Source organism: Ostrea edulis, chromosome 2 (assembly GCF_947568905.1).
Source record: "Ostrea edulis chromosome 2, xbOstEdul1.1, whole genome shotgun sequence".
In the NCBI taxonomy this organism is placed as follows: Eukaryota; Metazoa; Mollusca; class Bivalvia; order Ostreida; family Ostreidae; genus Ostrea; species Ostrea edulis.
The window spans coordinates 12,731,321-12,752,704 of record NC_079165.1 but is presented as its reverse complement, the minus strand read 5'-3'; the positions used below and the strand labels follow the sequence as shown (position 1 = coordinate 12,752,704).

At 35.3% G+C, this 21,384-nt stretch overlaps 1 protein-coding gene across 1 annotated transcript in view; it reads left to right on the top strand.

The window, feature by feature from the left end:
• Nucleotides 1-20,550, top strand: part of LOC125681301 (ADAM 17-like protease) — a 66,076-nt gene extending 45,526 nt beyond the window's left edge. The window contains exons 13-21 of the mRNA XM_048921327.2: nt 512-581; nt 1,650-1,776; nt 3,553-3,663; nt 5,959-6,018; nt 6,463-6,655; nt 11,477-11,552; nt 11,755-11,843; nt 13,248-13,301; nt 20,058-20,550. Coding sequence (XP_048777284.2) covers nt 512-581; nt 1,650-1,776; nt 3,553-3,663; nt 5,959-6,018; nt 6,463-6,655; nt 11,477-11,552; nt 11,755-11,843; nt 13,248-13,301; nt 20,058-20,324 — 1,047 coding nt within the window. The 3' untranslated portion in view covers nt 20,325-20,550. The remainder of the gene's footprint in view (nt 1-511; nt 582-1,649; nt 1,777-3,552; nt 3,664-5,958; nt 6,019-6,462; nt 6,656-11,476; nt 11,553-11,754; nt 11,844-13,247; nt 13,302-20,057) is intronic.
• Nucleotides 20,551-21,384: the final 834 nt, after the last annotated feature.

Here is a 21,384-nt window from a genome sequence, read left to right as displayed (position 1 = left end):
GATCTTCTTCTGAAGAATCACTGGGCTAGAAAAGTTTACATTTACATGAAATCTTCCTGACATAGTGCAGATTCACATTTGTTAAAATCATGGCCCCAGGGGTTGGATGGGGCCACAATTGGGACTCAAAGTTTTAGATACTAATATATAGGGATAGTCTTTAAAATTCTTCTTCTCAAGAACTTTTGGGCCATAAAAGCTGAGATTTACATGAAATCTTTCTGACATAGTGCAGATTCAAGTGTGTAAAATTGTAGCCCTTGGGGGTTAGGTTTGGGCCACAATAGGGATCAAAGTTTTACATGTGAACATGTAGGGAAAATCTTTAAATATAGGCCAAGATGACTCAGGTGAGCCGCAGATCTTGTTCTTTTTCAATCATGATATTTTTTATTTCCTTTGCTGCGACTGGCCTGGCAAATTGATTTTCAGACGGAATTCCCTCCTCAGGAGATGGATTTTATGGTCAATGGAAGACTAACTTTATAACAGTTTCATTCTGTCTTTTCAGAAATTTTCCCCCTGCAGTAGACGAGCTATATACAGTGTGCTGTTAGCCAAGGGAAGCAAATGTTTGACAGGTAATTCAGGGCACCTTTAGTTCCGAAAAGCATTGGGTATTTTTTTATATGTTGATCGAAGCACACAGAGGAATGATTTTTCCCAATTCTGATAAACAATCTTTTAAAATAATATCTTCAAAAATTGATATTAACAGTGACTATAGTTACTCAACCAATTAAAAACCATAGAATGTTAGAAAGTGTGATGCAGTGTTGTGTATGTATATAACTGTAGGTATGGTAACACGTAAGACGCTAATTTCTATGATATTTGATAAAAGTCATCCAGATGTTACTTAGACTTAAGTTTGAGAGATAATTACATATTATTATAACTTTTATGAAATCATATACGTCATGGGTAGTGTTGAGAAACCCTTCACATCTTGTTCAGTTCTCCCACGTTATCCACCAGCTTAGTATTGAGCAGTATTCTATATAAAATACAAAAATTGTCTGCCTTAACTTTTAATTCATACATGCCAAATATCTGCTTGACATGTACCTATACATGTAAATTTAAGAAAAAATTGATATAGTTAAAGACAAAATTGATACTTTCATTAATAGAGCATTTCAATCTTAACAGAATTGATTCATGGAAGCTAGAACAAGGAGTACGAATTTGTAAAAGTTTGTAATTCTTACAGAAAAATAGCCTATTTTGACAATTCTTTCAGAAAAATAGTCTATTTTGACAATTCTTTACAGAAAAATAGCCTATTTTGACTTATGTTGCAAAGAATTTGAATACGAGTACATATATATGCAACCCTTAATCCCCCCCCCCCCTCCCCCAAAGGGGATGTTTTAGGTATGATAACATTGCTTTCAAAATTAGATATTAGTTGAGTGGTGCCCTGTATAGAAAGTTAATGTGTCTTGTAGTTTTGGCTATTTTGAATGAAAATTTTATCTAATGGCTATAATAATATTACAATGTGCAAACTAAAATGAAAATATCATCAAAGTCCTGCATCTTCAGCTTATTTTTGTCTTTGTGTGTTTTTGAGGGTATTTTTTCCGGATCTAATGTAGATGTATTAGGTTTTACTGTGGGTCTTTAAGCCATCATATTGTTTCCAGAACCCAGGGAAGGCATCGGATTGTGTGGAAATGGTCGTATAGATGTGGGAGAAGCTTGTGACCCAGGAACTTTCTCAGATGGGTGTTGCAGCAGGTCATGTCAGTTAGCGGCTAATGCAGTGTGCAGGTAGGCTGGTGCATGTAGTGTGAGGGTGCATGTAGTGCAAAGGTGCATGTAGTGTAAAGGTGCAATGTAAGCAGATACATGCAGTGTGCAGATTGGCAGGTGCATGCGGTGAGCAGGTGCATGTAGTGTGCAGGTGAGCAGGTGCCTGCAGTGTGAACCAGTTAAATCTTCTTACCTAAGCAAATTCGTGAGTGATCTTTTCTGTACATAGTCTGTCTGTCTTACACATCTGTTAGTCTTTGTTTACTCAATAGAATGTGGACATAAAAAGTATTTTAGTTCAGTTGATACACATTTCAACTTCAAACTAAATATTTTAATTCATAATATATTTATGCCACCTGAAATGAAATTTGAGGATAGGGGCATGTATAGAAATCTTCTCCGTCTTCTGTCGACACAATTGTTGCTGAGTCGTAACTTTGAAAATGAGAGGCAGTTACAATATTGAGCCGGGGGCATAACAGCAAAGGCAGTTTATAAAGAAAGACATTTCAGAAAAGATGACAACATTAACTACATGTACAAACTACATATACATGTACAAACTACATATACATGTACAAACTACATGTAGATGCAACATATGGGGAAATAATACACTTGACTTAAATATCAGATGCATACAAAAGTAAATGGACAATATCTGTGTTATACCAACATATGAATGATATTAGGTAAGATGCATTTTTGTAGTTTAATGACAACACCTCTTTTTCGGAAAGTTTTAACTAATTTAAGATATTCACTCAGTTTGTCTTCATTAATCATCAACCAAATGAATTTATCCTTATTTGTTAAATAGATAAAGTTCTTGCTGAGCTTGGATATATTATGAAAAAGCATGATTACTCTCTTCAATGTAGAAGAGGCAATCAAGAAGGAAAATTTAATGTTATTTGTCTTCTCTACAATTTAAGTTGCACAATTCACATATCTAACAGTTGATGTTAGATATTGAACAAAGTCTGCTAAGTTCCAAAGGGTATGTCATGATTGGGGGGGAGGGGGGGGGGCAAAATATTACTTGGACAAATTTTCCTTTGAGAGTTACTGGAATTATACAAATGCAGTGAGTTGTTGAGGGTATAATGTTTTTGACCCGTCAGTCCTGTTCTTGTCAGCACAACTCCTCTGAAACTGCTCAACAGAATTTCATGTAACTTTGCATTTAATTTGCCTATTACGTAAATATGCATATTCACAGGAAATTCTTATTTCATTTTTGTCAGGGAACTATGCCAGTTTTGAACATAGAAGTTTGGCCAAAATATACTTACTTTAGAATAAGAAATAAAATTCATTTTCGAAAATGTGTGAGGGCATGAGTGCTATGCTGTATGCCGGTATATGTCATGAAGTGGTGTGTTAGCACTTCGTGAAAAGTATGCCAATGTGAAGCATTGCTGTTCATTACCCTCATGTATTTTCAAAACTAAAATTTATTTCTGATATTTACATCTTACTTTCATTTCTGTCGGAACATGCCCAGTCGTTAAAATAGTCGTACTATATTTATCAAGATTCATACGCACATTGTTCACATTCATGTGGAAATGGTTATCATATCAATTGGTAATGATATAAAAGGCAAAAACATTGGTCAGGAAATGTAAATATTATTTTCAAGGTTCATTTGTATGTAATTAATTTACAACAGGGGTCTATAGTTTTACATAGAGATATTTTTAAATCTTTTTTAAGAATAACAAAGAAAGTGTGTATGTCAGATTGATATCCTCATGTGAAACACTTTTTTCTTTTCACGTTTTACAGTCCTGTGAATTATGCATGTTGTACAAACAATTGTCAACTGGCCAACAACAATACCGAATGTCACCTGGCACTGACCGATGACAGCAGCTGTCTAGGAATCAGTCACTGCAAGTATCCTTCGATTACAGTGTTATAATATCCGTGTAGGTGCAGTTATCCTTTGGTTACAGTGTTGTAATATACATGTAGGTGCAGTTATCCTTTGATTACAGTGTTATAGGTAAGGTGCAATTACAGTGTTATAATATCCGTGTAGGTGCAGTTATCCTTTGATTACAGTGTTTTAATATACATGTAGGTGCAGTTATCCTTTGATTACAGTGTTATAATATCCGTGTAGGTGCAGTTATTCTTTGATTACAGTGTTATAATATACGTGTAGGTGCAGTTATTCTTTGATTACAGTGTTATAATATCTGTGTAGGTGCAGTTATCCTTTGATTACAGTGTTGTAATATACATGTAGGTGCAGTTATCCTTCAATTACAGTGTTATAATATACATGTAGGTGCAGTTATCCTTTGATTACAGTGTTATAATATCGGTGTAGGTGCAGTTATTCTTTGATTACAGTGTTATAATATACGTGTAGGTGCAGTTATCCTTTGATTACAGTGTTATAATATCCGTGTAGGTGCAGTTATTCTTTGATTACAGTGTTGTAATATACATGTAGGTGCAGTTATTCTTTGATTACAGTGTTGTAATATACATGTAGGTGCAGTTATCCTTTGATTACAGTGTTATAATATACATGTAGGTGCAGTTATCTTTGATTACAGTGTTTCAGTATATGTTTAGGTGCAGTTATCCTTTAATTACAGTGTTATAATATTCGTGTAGGTGCAGTTATCCTTTGATTACAGCGTTATAATATCCATGTAGGTGCAGTTATCCTTCGATTACAGTATTATAATATACATGTAGGTGCAGTTATTCTTTAATTACAGTGTTATAATATAGGTGTGGGTGCAGTTATCCTTTGATTACAGTGTTATAGGTAAGGTGCAATCACAGTGTTATAATATCCGTGGAGGTGCAATTATCCTTTGATTACAGTGTTGTAATATGCATGTAGGTGCTGCAGTTAAAATTTGATAGAAGGCTCTTCACATGGGAAACAAATTATTGGAGTTTGCTCTTCAGTTTTATAGTTCACCTGAGTCAATCTGTACCATGTATTATCTGCCATCTAGTGCTTTCAGCTGCATTCTTAATTTTGATCTCCTTGGAATTTTTGGAACTAAGGAACCAATTTTGATTTATATACATGTAGCACAATAAATGAATTTCAAGGTCCATAATGTCTTTTTGACCTAATAGAGATGGAGACTGATTTTCATTAGTTGTCTGCACCAGAAAACGAATCTAACAGACAAACGTGGTACATAGTTATCAGAATCTAACAGACAAACGTGGTACATAGTTATCAGAATCTAACAGACAAACGTGGTACATACAATGTAGTTATCAGGACTTTAGAGACCTAGCTCTTACAAACTTATGTGAAATTTCATGTCTTTAGGATCAGGGGTTGACATTTAGGCGGTAGGGTGGAGCTAAATTGTTGGAGGTGTATTAATATTCTTGATATCTACATCAGATCATTGTCTCAAGCCACGGTCTGGAGTCCACATAGCTCTCTCCTGATGGGAGAGGATCGTACATATTGACCGTGGTTTGCGACGATGATATCAGATCGTCTTTCAGACAAGTGGGAGCATTATCATTATGGACATATTTTGAAATTCAATGTCCATCAATCAGCAGAAAAGGTCACGGGGTCACCGGGTGGAGCCACATGGATCAGATAGTAAAAAGGCATTTTAAAAATTTGAATTCAGGTGCCCAGGTGACTCTTGATATTATTAATTATGGAGTTACTGTAATGTTGAGAAGGTGTGAAATTCAATTTTGGTATATATATAAATAATGAAAGTATAGGTATGTGTTTTGTATTATTGAATTGGCAAAGCTGATTATGTAGAAATTCCCCATTCTTCCCCTATGCTACAAAACGTACAAACAAAATAGACATTTAATATTTATTTTTATAATTTGTGATATACAGACTTTAATATCAAGAAAGTCAGTGTTTTTCACAAAAAATATAACACATTCAAAAAGCATATACAGTGAAACTTCGTTATTTCGAACTTGATGGGACTGAGAAAATTTTTCGAGATATCCAAGATATTGAGGGTAATTAATACTTAAAGAATAAGTGGTTGGGACAGTCCCTTCTGATCACTTTGACATTTCTATGGCATTCGAACTATCGATGTTTGAGATAACGAAGTTCAACAGTTACTGTAGTACTAACAAAACTGAAATGAGAATATTAAGATGTAGAAAACAGCTGCATTTGTGAAGGATCAGACTTAGATTTTCCTTGACCAGAACAAGTGGAGTCGACTTTATTTGTCCAAATCCTCCCCCCAAGAGCAATGTGTCATGCATTGATGGGTATGTAAATGAATTTGATTACTCATATGTTTATTTTACAATCTTTTAACATGCATACTGTGGAATAATTTTAATTCGTGGGGGCCAATGTTCGTGGGCAAGCAAAATTTTGCTGGTTTATGGGGACGTAATTTCGTGGGTAAGCGATACAATGTCACTAGGAGAGATAACTCTACTTGGTTTTAAAAAATGCTCGAGGACACGTAAATTCGTGGGTAGTAGTGACCCACAAAATCCATGAACATCAATCCCCCACGAACAGTAATGATTCCACAGTATATGATACCTCAAAAGTAAGTTTTTCATGCAAAACGTGACAATTGACTCTGTCCTTTCTGAAATGCAAATGATACTGAACTTTTCTATTTTAAATGTACATGTATATGGTAATGCACTCGTAAATTGCTTTTGTTCATGTTGTACACATGTCCCTATTAATTTCAGAGGAACCTGTCAGAATGGCGTGTGTGTGGGGTTCTGTAAAGTTCGTGGACAGCTGCCATGTATATGCAGTGACCAATCGGGAAATTCCTGTAAACAATGCTGTAAGGCGTCAGAAAACTCGGAGTGTGCGCCGTATCCTGGAGCACCACTCCTTACTGATGGACAGATCTGTGTCCATGGCTTCTGTAAAAAAGTAAGGGGGTAGATTTATTTACCAGAACAGCTTTAGGAACTATTAAAACCAAATGTGAGGGGGTAGATTTATTTACCAGAACAGCTGTAGGAACTATTAAAACAAAATGGACAGAATTATAAACAAAATGTATGATATCCGCTGTAGCGGGTCTGAAGAATGTGCATTGATGTGCTGAAGAACATGATTTTCTCTTTCCTTCCTATATTGGTGAAAGCTAGTGTTCATTTGCCTAGAATTAGATTTGCATCAGTCCAGTATTGAACATAAAACCATAGAGGGTCCGAAAAATTGATGTGCTTTAAAGGTCAAGTGTAATAAAAATAGATTTAAAAATAAAGTTTATAATTCATGGAAACCCCTTTTGAAAAGTTTATTGATGTGTTGATATTTTTTTTAAATCCAGGTAAATGCGCAAAATACCTATTCAAAAATCGTTGTTTATAGAAACGATTGAAGGAATTGTCGCCCTTTCTTATTATGTCTTTTGAGACAATTGTAGTTGTTTACGCCTGCATGTATATCATCGTTTTAATTTCTGTGAGAAATTGCCAGTTTTAGCAACACCGTGGATAGTGACGGTGAAATACCATAAATACACGTGAGTTTAGGGATTCAACCTTTTATGTATGTACCTGCACCCGGCGTTTTGAAACCATCAGATAGTAATATTTAATATATATGATATATACATGTATATGTTCGACAAATATCTCATCGGAATCTCAGTTAGAAATTATTTACCAGGCCAGTCCATAGAAAATGGGAATGATATTGGAAAAAAATCCATCAAAAGATAATCTTTGTGTTAAATTTACACAATCTAGGTTAATCAAAATCAGACTTCATAGATACTCGCTGTATACTCAATTGTAGCGATTGTGAGCATATTTTAGGATCTGATTTTAACTAGATTGACTCACGTTTGTATTTTTTATGGGATTTACTAGTATGAGATTGATCAGATTCAGATTCAAATGTGTTTAACTAGATATATATTTAATTGAAAAATGCCTTTTTGAAAAAAGAACAACAAAAGACAAAAGAAAAAAACTTATTGTGCACAACGTTATTTGTACCCCCCCCCCCCTTTTTTTAAACATCTACATGTAGATACAATATCATAAAATGTAAATTAGGCCTAATAGTACATGTAATTTCTTCACAACAAACGTCAAATGCGAAATTGAAATATTGCGGCACAAAGTTAACGAATTTTAGCATTTTGAGGTGTGAAATTTTGCCTTAATGATTCGTGATATATTAATTACTTAAAAGCATATTAGGAAAAGGAAAAACTTGTACTTGTTTGCACAATGAACTTGAAAAAAAAGCTTTGGAAATTGGACTGACCTCGCAATAAATAAGGTTTTATCAAAATGGGTTTTTTTTAATTTAATTCATTTCCATTTTTACTATATTTTATTTTTCAAAATATATAGTGAAGAAATGAAATGATGAGTCCCTTATAAATATAGTATGAGTACGACAATATTCGAAAGATATTTCATTTGATAAATGAAATAAAATCAATTCGAACTAGGTAATGGGTGACATTAATTTTTATGTGCAATCACAAACCCAATGAATACTATGTCACATTAAAGCATTCAGTGGTGGATGTAGAGATGGATGGATTGCATCCCCTTTTTTGGGTTGAACTTTTTATAATTGAAATACATCCCTCCACTTGTTTTGTAGGATGCCCAGGTAATATCACTTTGCACTTTGTTTAGAGTCAAACAGGATGGTGTGTCAGGGTTGATGGAAACCTGATCCTCGCGAATATTAAAGTGTCACTCACTGATCCTCGTGGCTTGTCACAAATCTCAGTGTCTCTTTTCAGTTTCAGTGTCCAAATTCTTCGAAATTTAGGGTCTTTTGGGAAAAGAAACATACTTAACCCCTGTCACGATTTCACATTGCAGTTCAAAGCAGCGCATAGTACCATAAATGCAGGACTTTTCTATATAACCACTATAAAAACCTACCAATGCAATCGAAAGTTGTCTCAGATGACGTCATAAGCTACATGTACGAGCGATAACTCACGGGACAACACATTTATCGATCGCTCAGGTAAAAGTTTGATAGCACCGTGTAATTCACGCCAAGTGATTTTTATCAAAATTGCCATGGAAATTAATCCATAAGTGTACAACAGACATTTTTCTGTATAAAACTCAAGTTTTAGGAAAATCACCGTACTTGACCTGTTTGAATCACAAGGTATGTGTATCTTTGCAGTGTAAAGTGTACCGGTACATGTCGTGTGGGTAGTAGTTTTATAATCAGACCTCTAAGTAGGTTTTGTAGAATGAATGGGAAGTTTTGAAATTACAAGACATTTCATTTTAAAAAGAAATGAATTTCAATTGATGCAGGTATATAGCGCTTCATAAAATATGTCGCTGTGAAACGTCGCAGTTCATGCATACCCTCATGTATTTTCAAATATAAAATTCATTTTTTTATACTTACATTCTACCTTTATTTCTGACATAATTCCCAGCCATTAAGATATTCTATATTCATCAAGCTTCACATGCACCTTTTTCACAACTGTATCACATTCATGAGGAAATGGCTATCATTACACATTGTCTGGCTGTATAAACTAAACCATAGCTGAATCACATGCTTAGCTCATGTGAACTCAAAAGTCTGTTGGACTATGTCATCTGTAAACTTTTCTCATGTGTGACTTCTCTGCAATGAAATGTTGGAGCAAATCAAGTTCTTAGTAGTCTGTAGCTGCAATAATGTAGCTCTATCCAATTTTTTTTATTCTCTCCCAAAAAAAAACCGGAGAGGGCTACATTATTGCAGCTAGGTAGCCTGTATTTGATGCTTTAATGATGCTGTATTTCGTTTCAGAATAGGCATTTTTCTGCACTAATATCCCCACTTTCTTTTTCTCCTGCAATTTTTCAAGCTCAATGTAGAAATGATGTTCAAAATATTGTTGATACATCTGTAAGACTCTAAAGTACGATGATCGCTCCAAAGTGCAATAGGCTGTGCCAAAGTGCGATGGTTTGTTAACATTATGGACGCCAAAGTGCGATGGTCACACCAAAATCCGATGGTGTGGAGTTCAGTAACGTTTGTGACGTCATTCTTAACGTCTTTCAAAATAAAAAAAGAAATGCAACATGGACAACAGCAATGGCAAGGTTTACACTGTTGAGGATTATATAGTGAGAACGGCAAGGTTTACACTGTTGAGGATTGTGAGAACGGCAAGGTTTACACTGTTGAGGATAGTGAGAACGGCAAGGTTTACACTGTTGAGGATTGTGAGAACAGCAGAGTACATTTGTTGTTGAACTCTCTACTTCACCCAAACAGTCTTTAATTCATGATCATTTATTACTTTGACGTACACGTATTAAATTCCTTGGGGTATGCTATAATGCAAAACATTCTATACGATTTCGCATTGGAAAATTTTGTGTTTAATAACACGACAACTAAATGAAATAATTTCTTATTCTTTTTTTTTTTTTTTTTTTTTTTTTTTTTTTTTTTTTATTATTATTTCACTCAATCGACATACATTTGCACAAAAGTAGATACAAAAGAATATGAATATATTTAAGCGTACATATATATATTATAATGTTCATTTTCTTTTTATGAGAGAGAGAGAGAGAGGAGGGAGTCAATTGACTAATGGAGACCATTTTTCCCAGTCCATTTTAAATTTATCTAATTCATTTCTTTCCTTATAACTATCCAGGTTGATTTGATACAATTGTTTCCAATCATTTATAAGGGCTTTAAGTGTTAGCTGATTTTTTGACATCTATTCCTATATATATATTTTTTGATTATTATAAGTAATGCATTGTATGACCTGAAATGACCTATAAAACATGGTATGATAAAGGAATAAAAAATGTACATGATCTACTTGACGAAAAAGGAGAAATTATAAATTTTAAAATATTTAAAGACAGATTTAACCTACAAATGAATTTTTTAACATATATGGGTATAACACAAGTAGTAGCCACAGATATGAAAAAGTATAACTTTACAGATAAAGCATCTGTGCAAAAACCCCTTATTCCCTTGAATATCAAACTATTTGTTTTAACAAAGAAAGGGTCGAAACCTATGTATGATACTCTCAATAAATCAGATGCTATACCCACAGGAAAAAAGAAATGGAGTAGATATTTCATTACCTCTGATAACCAATGGAAGGCAATCTTTTACCTGCCATTCTTGACTACATTGGATTCTAAATTATTATGGTTTCAATACAGAGTTAACCACCACATTTTAACTACTAATAGCTATATGTACAAATTAGGTAGAGTAGATTCTAAACTATGTACCTTTTGTGATAGGGAAGACGAAACAATTTACCATTTACTTTGGGATTGTCCAAAAGTACAACAATTATTATCAGAATTTATCAGATGTTGCAATTCAAAGGAGATTGAAATAGAATTTGATGTCAAAACTTTTATATTTGGTGATCTTATTCTTATTTTTTGTGCATGGATTTTGCACTGATATTTTGGTGAAACAATTTTTTAAGCACGGTTGGTTCAGTCTGTACCAAAACACTGTGTCGTTTACAAACCAATGGATTTTGACGTGTCACACCATCGCACTTTGACGTGTCACACCATCGCACTTTGGCATGTCAGACCATCACAATTTGTTGCATGAGTGTGGACCATCACACTTTGGCATGTCACACCATCGAGGTTTGGCGCAAACCATTGCACTTTGGAGTCCCATGGCACTTTAGAGTTGTACATATATATTGAATTGATAATACATATAGTACTGAACATTTTTCAGGGTGTTTGTGTGAAGTCATCGTTACCAGAGGAGAGACTTTGGAAAGTCATTTTACAACAGATAACAAACTCTTTTGGTACATGTAATTATAAACCTATACTTAACTGTGATGTTATTCTCCTCATTTCATTTACTTTAATGGCAAATGCAAGAATTTTCTTCACCAACTTGGGTATTTTAAAGGAAATGATAATTGATTGAAATCAGAGTCACCTATTGACATGAAGATGATGTATACCACTTTGACATTTTTTACACTCTGCTATTTTTACTTCTAGAGATTTTCATGCGAGACAACATTGTGCTGTTTGTTACGTTGTTCTCACTCGTGGTTTACATTCCGGCAGCCATTTTAGTGTACAGACATGTAAGTACCATTGTAGACATATTTCCACGATCCTACGTTGTATCAAATTATTTATATGCCTGGCTAATCAGAGACTTAGTAACATATAGTTTTTGGTCTGCCTGTCCACGAAAACATTAACCTTGACCATAACTGTCAACCAGTTAGTGTTGGGCCCAAATATATTAATCAAAAGTTTCTCAGGACCTGCCGCATCTGATGAAAAGGTACCACATGGATTCTTTTTTCAATTTCAAATTTATTTATGTAAAGAGGGCAACTCTTGTCTTATAGATATTCATGTAAAACTTTCAGAAGGTTTTAATAAAATCTTAAGTATCTTTTAGATCAAATAATCATTGAATGCATACTCATTTGTGTGCAAGTGTTTAAGAACAATATAGTATACATTTAATAGTAAGTAATGTGAAGTTATTTTTTATAAAAATAAAAAATTCATTGCTTATTCTATATAAATATGTACATGATCAAGAAAAGTACATGTAACTCATGCTACAGTTAAGATTTTGACTATGGATAACTCCGTTTACCTGATCAAGATATAGGGCTCACGGCAGGTGTGACCAGTCAACAGAGGATACTTGCTCCTCCTAGGCATCTGATCTTACCTCTGGTTTGCCCAACTCTCTATTTTGTATTGCTTATAGGAGTCATGAGATTGACCACTGTTTGTTATCATCACCTTCCAGTCAACATAAAAAGGAAAGATAACTCGTATTACTGCTAAGTAAAAATAAATAAATACCTGCCTCCCTCATCAAAATTCAAAATTTTTGGCCTGAGAAACTATCAACTGATATTTTTTACCTTATGGCTTTCATATGTGTATTCCAGCTGTGACTTTATTCTTTTGGTACCAAAATGTTTGACCTCATAACCTTGCAGTTTGACCTAGTTTTGAAAAAATTAACTTTGTTCATAAGTTTTGAATGCTGAGTGGTATGGCTTTCATATTTCACCTGTGTATTCCTTGTTACAAAATCATTCTTTTGATATCAGAATTACTTTGCTGCCATGTGGAGGCATTAGTGTTTCACAAACACATCTTGTCGTTTACAGATTTCTGATTTGGTCACCACAGTTAAACCTTTCCCCATCTTTTTTTGCATCAACAAGCCATTTTAGAATAGAAAATGATTAATCCAATGTATCAGAAGTTTTCAGTCATGCAAACTTGAAATTTATGACCTTGCATCAGAGTATTGGGCTCTAGAGTGGGGCCTTATTGGTGATGCTGAAATTACATCATATCTTCTCCACTTCCCTTATACTACTTTGTCTCCCACTCAACCATTCAAGTAATCACTAACACCCCCCCCCCTTTTTCACATAAGAGCAAATAACTTGAAAATAGGTCAAGTAACTGTAATTGGGAGTGGTCAGAATTTTTTTTTCTGTTTTCAGGACAAAAGAGAGGATGAGGCTGATGACGTAGTCAGAAAAAAGATGAGAAAAAAGGTCAGAATTTTTGCATCAAAATATTATTCAACAGATAATGATTGATAAGAGAGTAATAATTCAGCTTGTAAATGGCAGCTTAAAAGTGACGTGTTTCTTAATTTCTATGATTTAACATAAAGCATCTGATGCAGTTGTTTTTTTAGCTCACTTGAGCTGAAAGATCACATCCTATTTGGTGTCATCTGTTCATAGATTTTTAGGTCACCTGAGGAAACTCAGGTGACCTATTGCAATTGGTTGTCGTCCGTCGTGCGTTAACAATTGAACATTTTTAACTTATTCTTAATAACTACCAGTCCAATTCTTTTCAAATTTGGTATGAAGTATCATTGGGACAAGGGGGACATAATTTGTAAATTTCAGGACTCCAGCACCTCTGGGGTCCTAGGGGTGGGGCAAAAACTGCCCAAAATTGACCAATTTTCAAAAATCTTCTCAAGAACCACACACATGTAAGAAAAAATAAATGCAAAGTGATGTAGAGCAGGAAGGCCTCTACCAAAATTGTAAATTTCACGATCCCCAGGGTATGCATTCTGACCCCAGGGCGGGGCCAAACTTGTTATATAGTGTTAATGTGTAAAACGCTTAAATAACATCTTCTTTAGTGCTATTGATACTAAATTGAAAGTAAATAAATATTTAGAAAGAACAGGTAGTTCTTTACCAAAATTGTAAATTTGATGATCCCAGGGGTAGGGGTTTTGGTATCAGGATGGGGCCAAAATGGTCATTATTAAATGTGTGAACAATAGACATTTTTAACTTTTTCTTGATAACTATCATTCCAATTCTTTTCAAATTTGGTATGAAACATATTTAGAACAAAGGGAACATAAATTGTAAATTTCAGGATTTCTGGGGCCTTAGGGGCAGGGCAAAAACTGCCCAAAAATGACCAATTTTCAAAAATCTTCCTCTCAAGAACCACACACATGTATGAAAAACTAAATACATAGTGATGTAGAGCAGGAAAGCCTCTACCACAGTTGTAAATTTCATGATCCCGGGGGTAGGGGTTATGACTCCAGGGCGGGGCCAAACTTGTTATATAGTGTTTCTGTGTAAAACGCTTAAATAACATCTTCTTTAGTGCTGTTGATACTAAATTGAAAGTAAATGGATAGAGCAGGTAATCTTTTACCAAACTTGTACATTTGATTTTCCCCAGAGTAAGGGTTTTGACCCCAGGGTGGGGCCAAATTTAGTATATAGTATTTATGTGTAAGTTTGCTGATACTGTATAAAATCTAAATGCATACTTGGGAATAGCAGAAAAGGATGTACAAAAAATGGTGAATTTCACAAACCAGGGTTATGACTTTAGGATGAGTCCAAATTAGTCATATATTTTGATATTTTAATGTTAATACACCTATTATTTAAAGCCTTTCATCAGTGTATGCACTTTTGAGGGCAGTGAAGTTTCAAGAACACATCTTGTTTTATACTGTTGGTGAACATTAGAATTTAGCTTAGATATTCAGAACAGGAAATTTTTTCTATATTTCATAGCCCATGGAAGTAGTGATACTTTTTCACTAGTATTCAGGTGACCGATAAGGCCTGTGGGCCTCTTGTTAATACTTTCAACTTTGTCGAAACCACAGAGCCAATTTCAACCAAACTCACCATAAAGCATCCGTGAGTAAAATGAAGGATTATGCTATCTTGAAATCATGGCCCCCTGGAGCCACAATACAAGATCCCAATTTTACATGAGAATGGGGAAAAAAATTCTCGAGAAGTGCAGGGCCATGATTAGTTATATTGATATGCAAGCATCCCCAGGTAGTGCAGATTCAAGTTTATTCAAACTATGGTTCGCTGGAGTAGGGTGGGACCACTATAGGGGATCAAAGTTTTAAATGGGTATATATATACATGTATACTGTATTAGCAGAAGTTTTAGTGAAGATTTAAGTTTGACATTATTAGCGAGAGTGATAAGGTCGATAAATTGAATATTGCTAGTAACAATTTATTCCATATCGGTTGCAATAGATACCTTTACTGGAATTATAAAGTCGCTAAAATTAGCTCTCACTAAATACATATAATTACCCATTTTTAGCTCTTCTGAGCCAAAGGCTCAAAGAGCTAATGCTATGGCCATTTGTGCGGTGTGCGTAAACTTTTTAGAAAAAGGGCTATAACTCAAGAACCCCTTGGCCAATTTCTTTCAAATTTGGTACAGGGTATCATTGGCCCAAGGGCTTTCATACATACTAAATAAAGGGATGTGACCCTTTAACAAGGGGAGATAATCAGGAAAATACAAACAAAAGTAGTGGTTGCTAAAAAATCTTCTTCTCAAGAACCACAGGGCAGATTATCACCAAACTTACACATAAGGATGAGGATATGTTGTAGATTAAAAATTGTTCAAGGCATTACCCTGGGGCAAAGGGCGTGGTCTCAAGGTCACTTCAAAGTTGACCTAAATTTAAATTTTTTTTAAATTCCTTAAATCTTAGATATTTTAGCCATTATAAGGACTAGGATCATCAAATTTTGACAGTTGATGCATCTTAGGACCTTGTGTCAAGTTGTCTCAAAAGTAGGTCACGGTGACCTACTTTTTGAATTTTGCAGGTATTTATTTTAAAATTAATTTTGATGCATATCTTGGACACTTTGAAGCCTATGATCATCAAAACTTGTCAGTTGGTGGATCATGGGACGTTGAAATGCGTCAACTGAAAAATAGGTCACCGTGACCTACTTTCTGAATTTTATGGCTTATCATTTATAGATATATTTTAAGTTGTTATTTCAAATACCGAGAGGTTTAGAATCATCAAATCTTGTAAGTTGATGCATCTTGAGGCCTTGAAACATATTTATAAAAAAGTAGGTCACAGTGACCTACTTTTTGAATTTTGCAGATATTCAAATTTCACATTTTCAATTTTAGATGCATATTTTGGGCACTGTAAAACCTAGGATCATCAAACTTTGTCAGTTGATGCGTCTTCGTCTTCTGTTTGTGTCGACCAAAAAGTAGGTCACCATGACCTACTTTTGGTATTTGACAGCTAAATTACTATATTTCAGACACTATTTGACCTACAATCATCAAACTTTGACAGTTGATGCATCTTGAGTCAACGGAGTGTGTCGACCAAAAAGTAGGTCACCTTGACCTACTTTTGGAATTTGACGGCTATATTTATATATTCAGATACTATTTGACCTACAGTCATCAAACTTTGTCAGTTGATGGGTCTTGCATGTTCGAAGGGTTTCGACCAAAAAGTAGGTCAACTTGACCTACTTTTGGAATTGGACACCTATATTTATATATTTCAGATACTATTTGACCTACAGTCATCAAACTTTGTCAGTTGATGCGTCTTGCATGTTCAAAGGGTGTTGACCAAAAAGTAGGTCACCTTGACCTACTTTTAGAATTGGACGGCTATATTTATATAATTCAGATACTATTTGACCTACAGTCATCAAACGTTGTCAGTTGTTGGGTCTTGCATGTTTGAAGGGTGTTGACGAAAAAGTAGGTCACCTTGACCTACTTTTGGAATTTGACGGCTATATTTATATATTTCAGATACTATTTGACCTACAGTCATCAAACTTTGTCAGTTGATGGGTCTTGCATGTTCGGAGTTCGATGACCAAAAAGTAGGTCACCATGACCTACGATTGGAATTTGACAGCTATATTTCAATATTCAGATACTAATTGGCTTAAAATCATCAAACTTTGTCAGTTGATATTTCTTGGGTTCTCAAAATGTGTAAATTAAAAAGTAGGTCACATTCACCTACTTTTTTTGAATTCTTAGGATTTAACTAAAGATTTAGAATACTAAGAGGCTAAGAATAGAAATGGTGGGGTTGTACAATTTATCAGAAGAGCGATTCTAGGCCCTTGGGCCTCTTGTTATGTAAAAATCCCTACATTTGTGTCTCACTAAACATTCCTCTTATACGGTATAGGGAAACATCTTTAATAATCTTCATCTCAATAACAGCAGACCATGGTTAGTCGTATTACATGTAACATGCAAACATCTCCAGGTAGTTCAAATTCAAGTTTGTCCAATTCAGGGGCCCAGGGGTGTGGTGGAGATCAAAGATTTATATAGAAGTGTGCAGGAAATCAATCAAAACTTACAAATCAAGAGTATCAGGGCCATACTGAATAATAACAAAATGTTCGTAAGTGATGTAGTTTCAACGTTGTTTTTTTTTAGAATCTAAATACCACCCCTGGTTAGGGTGCATCAAATTTAACATACAATGTAATGCATGCACATGTATGCATAAAAGAAAATCTCTTTAGAATCTTGTCCAGAGCAGCAAGATCATGTTAGTCATACTGGTGTTGTGTTATCTCCATGTTGTATGGATTCAGTTAGTCATACTGGTGTTGTGTTATCTCCATGTTGTATGGATTCAGTTAGTCACACTGGTGTTGTGTTGTCTCTGTGTTGTATGGATTCAGTTAGTCATACTGGTGTTGTGTTTCCTCCATGTTGTATGGATTCAGTTAGTCATACTGGTGTTGTGTTACCTCCATGTTGTATGGATTCAGTTAGTCACACTGGTGGTGTGTTGTTTCCATGTTGTATGGATTCAGTTAGTCATACTGGTGTTGTGTTACCTCCATGTTGTATGGATTCAGTTAGTCATACTGGTGTTGTGTTACCTCCATGTTGTATGGATTCAGTTAGTCATACTGGTGTTGTGTTGTCTCTGTGTTGTATGGATTCAGTTAGTCACACTGGTGTTGTGTTATCTCCATGTTGTATGGATTCAGTTAGTCATACTGGTGTTGTGTTACCTCCATGTTGTATGGATTCAGTTAGTCATACTGGTGTTGTGTTATCTCCATGTTGTATGGATTCAGTTAGTCATACTGGTGTTGTGTTGTTTCCATGTTGTATGGATTCAGTTAGTCATACTGGTGTTGTGTTACCTCCATGTTGTATGGATTCAGTTAGTCATACTGGTGTTGTGTTATCTCCATGTTGTATGGATTCAGTTAGTCATACTGGTGTTGTGTTGTTTCCATGTTGTATGGATTCAGTTAGTCATACTGGTGTTGTGTTACCTCCATGTTGTATGGATTCAGTTAGTCATACTGGTGTTGTGTTGTCTCCATGTTGTATGGATTCAGTTAGTCATACTGGTGTTGTGTTACCTCCATGTTGTATGGATTCAGTTAGTCACACTGGTGGTGTGTTGTCTCCATGTTGTATGGATTCAGTTAGTCATACTGGTGTTGTGTTACCTCCATGTTGTATGGATTCAGTTAGTCACACTGGTGTTGTGTTGTCTCCATGTTGTATGGATTCAGGTGTGTTACTGTCAGGATTCTTATATAAGTGTGACCCTTTGTGGCTAGGTTGTGGCCAAAATATGAGGTCACAATTTTTTATATGAATGAAGATTAAAACAATAATGTTTTTAAAATCACAATATTTGAACAATAGAGGGCCAAGGAGACTCAGTTTAGGAATGTGGCCCATGGGTCTCTCCCTTTTTAGCTCACCTGAACCAAAGGCTCAAGTGAACTTTTCTGATCAAAACTTTCCATTGTCTGTCAATGTTGTAAACTTTTCACATTTTCATCTTCTTCTCCAGAACCACTAGACAAGGCCAATTTCAACCAAACTTGGTACAAATCACACTAGACAAGGCCAATTTCAACCAAACTTGGTACAAATCATCCTTGGGTGAAGGGGATTCAAGTTTGTTGAAATGAGGGGAAATGCCGTTCTCCAAGGGGAGATAATAGCAAAATAGCAAAAATATACTGACAATTTTTTTTAAATCTTGAGAACCAGTGGGCCAATTTCAATCAGACTTGGTACAAATCATCCTTGGGTGACAGTGGCTCAAGTTTCTTCCAATGAAGGGTGACACTCCCTTTAAAGGGGGAGGTATAATCACAAAAATAGGATAGGGTTATTTAAAAATCTTCTTCTAGGATCTACTGGGACAGAACAGTTCACATTTACATGGCAGTTTTCTGACATTGTGCAAATTCAAGTTTGTTAAAATCATGCCCACTGGGGTTAAAGGGGGGAGGGGGGGCACAATAGGGGATCAAAGTTTCACATGTGAATATATAGGGAAAAAATATTTTGAAACCTTCTTAAGAACTACTGGGTCAAAAAAGTTCATATTTACATGGCAGCTGCCTGACATAGTGCAGATTCAATTTTGTTAAAATCATGGCCCCCAGTGATAGGATGGGATCACATAGGCGATCAAAATTTTACATGCAAATATATACTATAGGGAAATTCTTTGAAAATCTGGTTCAGACAAGTTCAAATTTATGTGAAAGCTTCCTGACATAGTGCAGATTAGAGTTTGTTAAAATCCTGGCCTCCAGGGGGTAGGATGGGGCCACAATAGGGGATCAAAGTTTCGCATGCAAATATATAGGGAAAAATCTTTTCAAGAACCACTTAGCCAGAAAAGTTGAAATTTACGTGGCAGCTTTCTGACATAATGCAGATTCAAGTTTGTTAAAATGGGCCCGTATGGGGTAGGTTGGGGCCACAAAGGAGATCAAAGTTTTGCATGTGAATATGTAGAGAAAATCTTTAGATATGGGCCAAGGTGACTTAGGTGATCGATGTGGCCCATGGGCCTCTTATTTTATCATGGAAAACTCTAACAATCACTTCCATGAATGTATTATAACATGTATATGTATATGTGCTATCATTTTCACTCATCGAAGTGTCAGAAACTAATCATATCTTAAATATTTCAGAGAAATGATGTTCGTCTGGATCTGTCTGGCAGAGTCAAGGAAGCGGACATTATCCGTGAAGTCCTAAATCCAATTAGTGTGGCAGACTTACGGAGGAGAAGAATCTCAAAACCCCCTCAGCATTTATCGTCCATGGAATTCACTCGGCCTTCCCATCATTCTCCACTTTCCGGGCAGCCCAGTCAGCCATATGATAGAACACTAGACCCACAGTCTGTGATATTTTTGCCATATGACTATAGTAATATTCCAGAATCGTCCCTGTAATCACTTCATAATGTTCCGTGATCTCCCCGAGAAATAAACCAGGTTTTATTGTTGTATAAAATGTACAAAACAGGATTTTATTCATATGATTTCATTATATTGATCATTGAAATCCACATTTGTTGAACTCCAACAGTTACATTCCAGAAATATTTTGCAGTAATATTTTGTTTTCTTATCAGATTTATGGTTTTTAAATTGTTAGATCTAGTGAAAAATCAAACATTCCCAGAAATTCTAATTTGATATAGAGAATGTTTCACTTATACTGTAACTAGATTTCAGATATAGCAGATAGTTTTTCCTAAAGCGTGTAAATATCTTCTAACAAAGAACAGCAGGTCCAAGGTGATTCAGGTGAGCGTTGTGGCACACGGACCTCATCAGGTGAGCGTTGTGGCACACGGACCTCATCAGGTGAGCGTTGTGGCACACGGGCCTCATCAGGTGAGCGTTGTGGCACACGGGCCTCATCAGGTGAGCGTTGTGGCACACGGACCTCATCAGGTGAGCGTTGTGGCACACGGACCTCATCAGGTGAGCGTTGTGGCACACGGGCCTCATCAGGTGAGCGTTGTGGCACACGGGCCTCATCAGGTGAGCGTTGTGGCATATTATGCTACACACTCAATTGTTGAAAAGAGAGAAACTGTGGAATTGTGATTTAGAAGTGTTTCCTGTTTTGTAAATGTATACAGGGTCTGTCATTAGATCAGAAAGTCGATCAAAACCTTTACAACATGTCAATTATACATTGTTATCATCAAAGTTTTCATCAAACATTCAGTAAAAAATGCAATTTAAAATACATTGTAAAGAGCGTAATCAAAACTTCGTATTGTGATCACTAAATATCAAAAACATTTTAAAATTTTTTATTCATTATGTTCATGATGATGAATTTTCTTTTTAACTGATTCATGATACACATGTACATGTTTCTGATCATGAAAATCTTTTCAAAGATTAATTGACTTATTTAATTTGTACATGACATTTTGATGTATTTGAGGATTTTTCATGGAGGGGGAAAATGCTGCTTTTCTCATAGTGTGTCAGA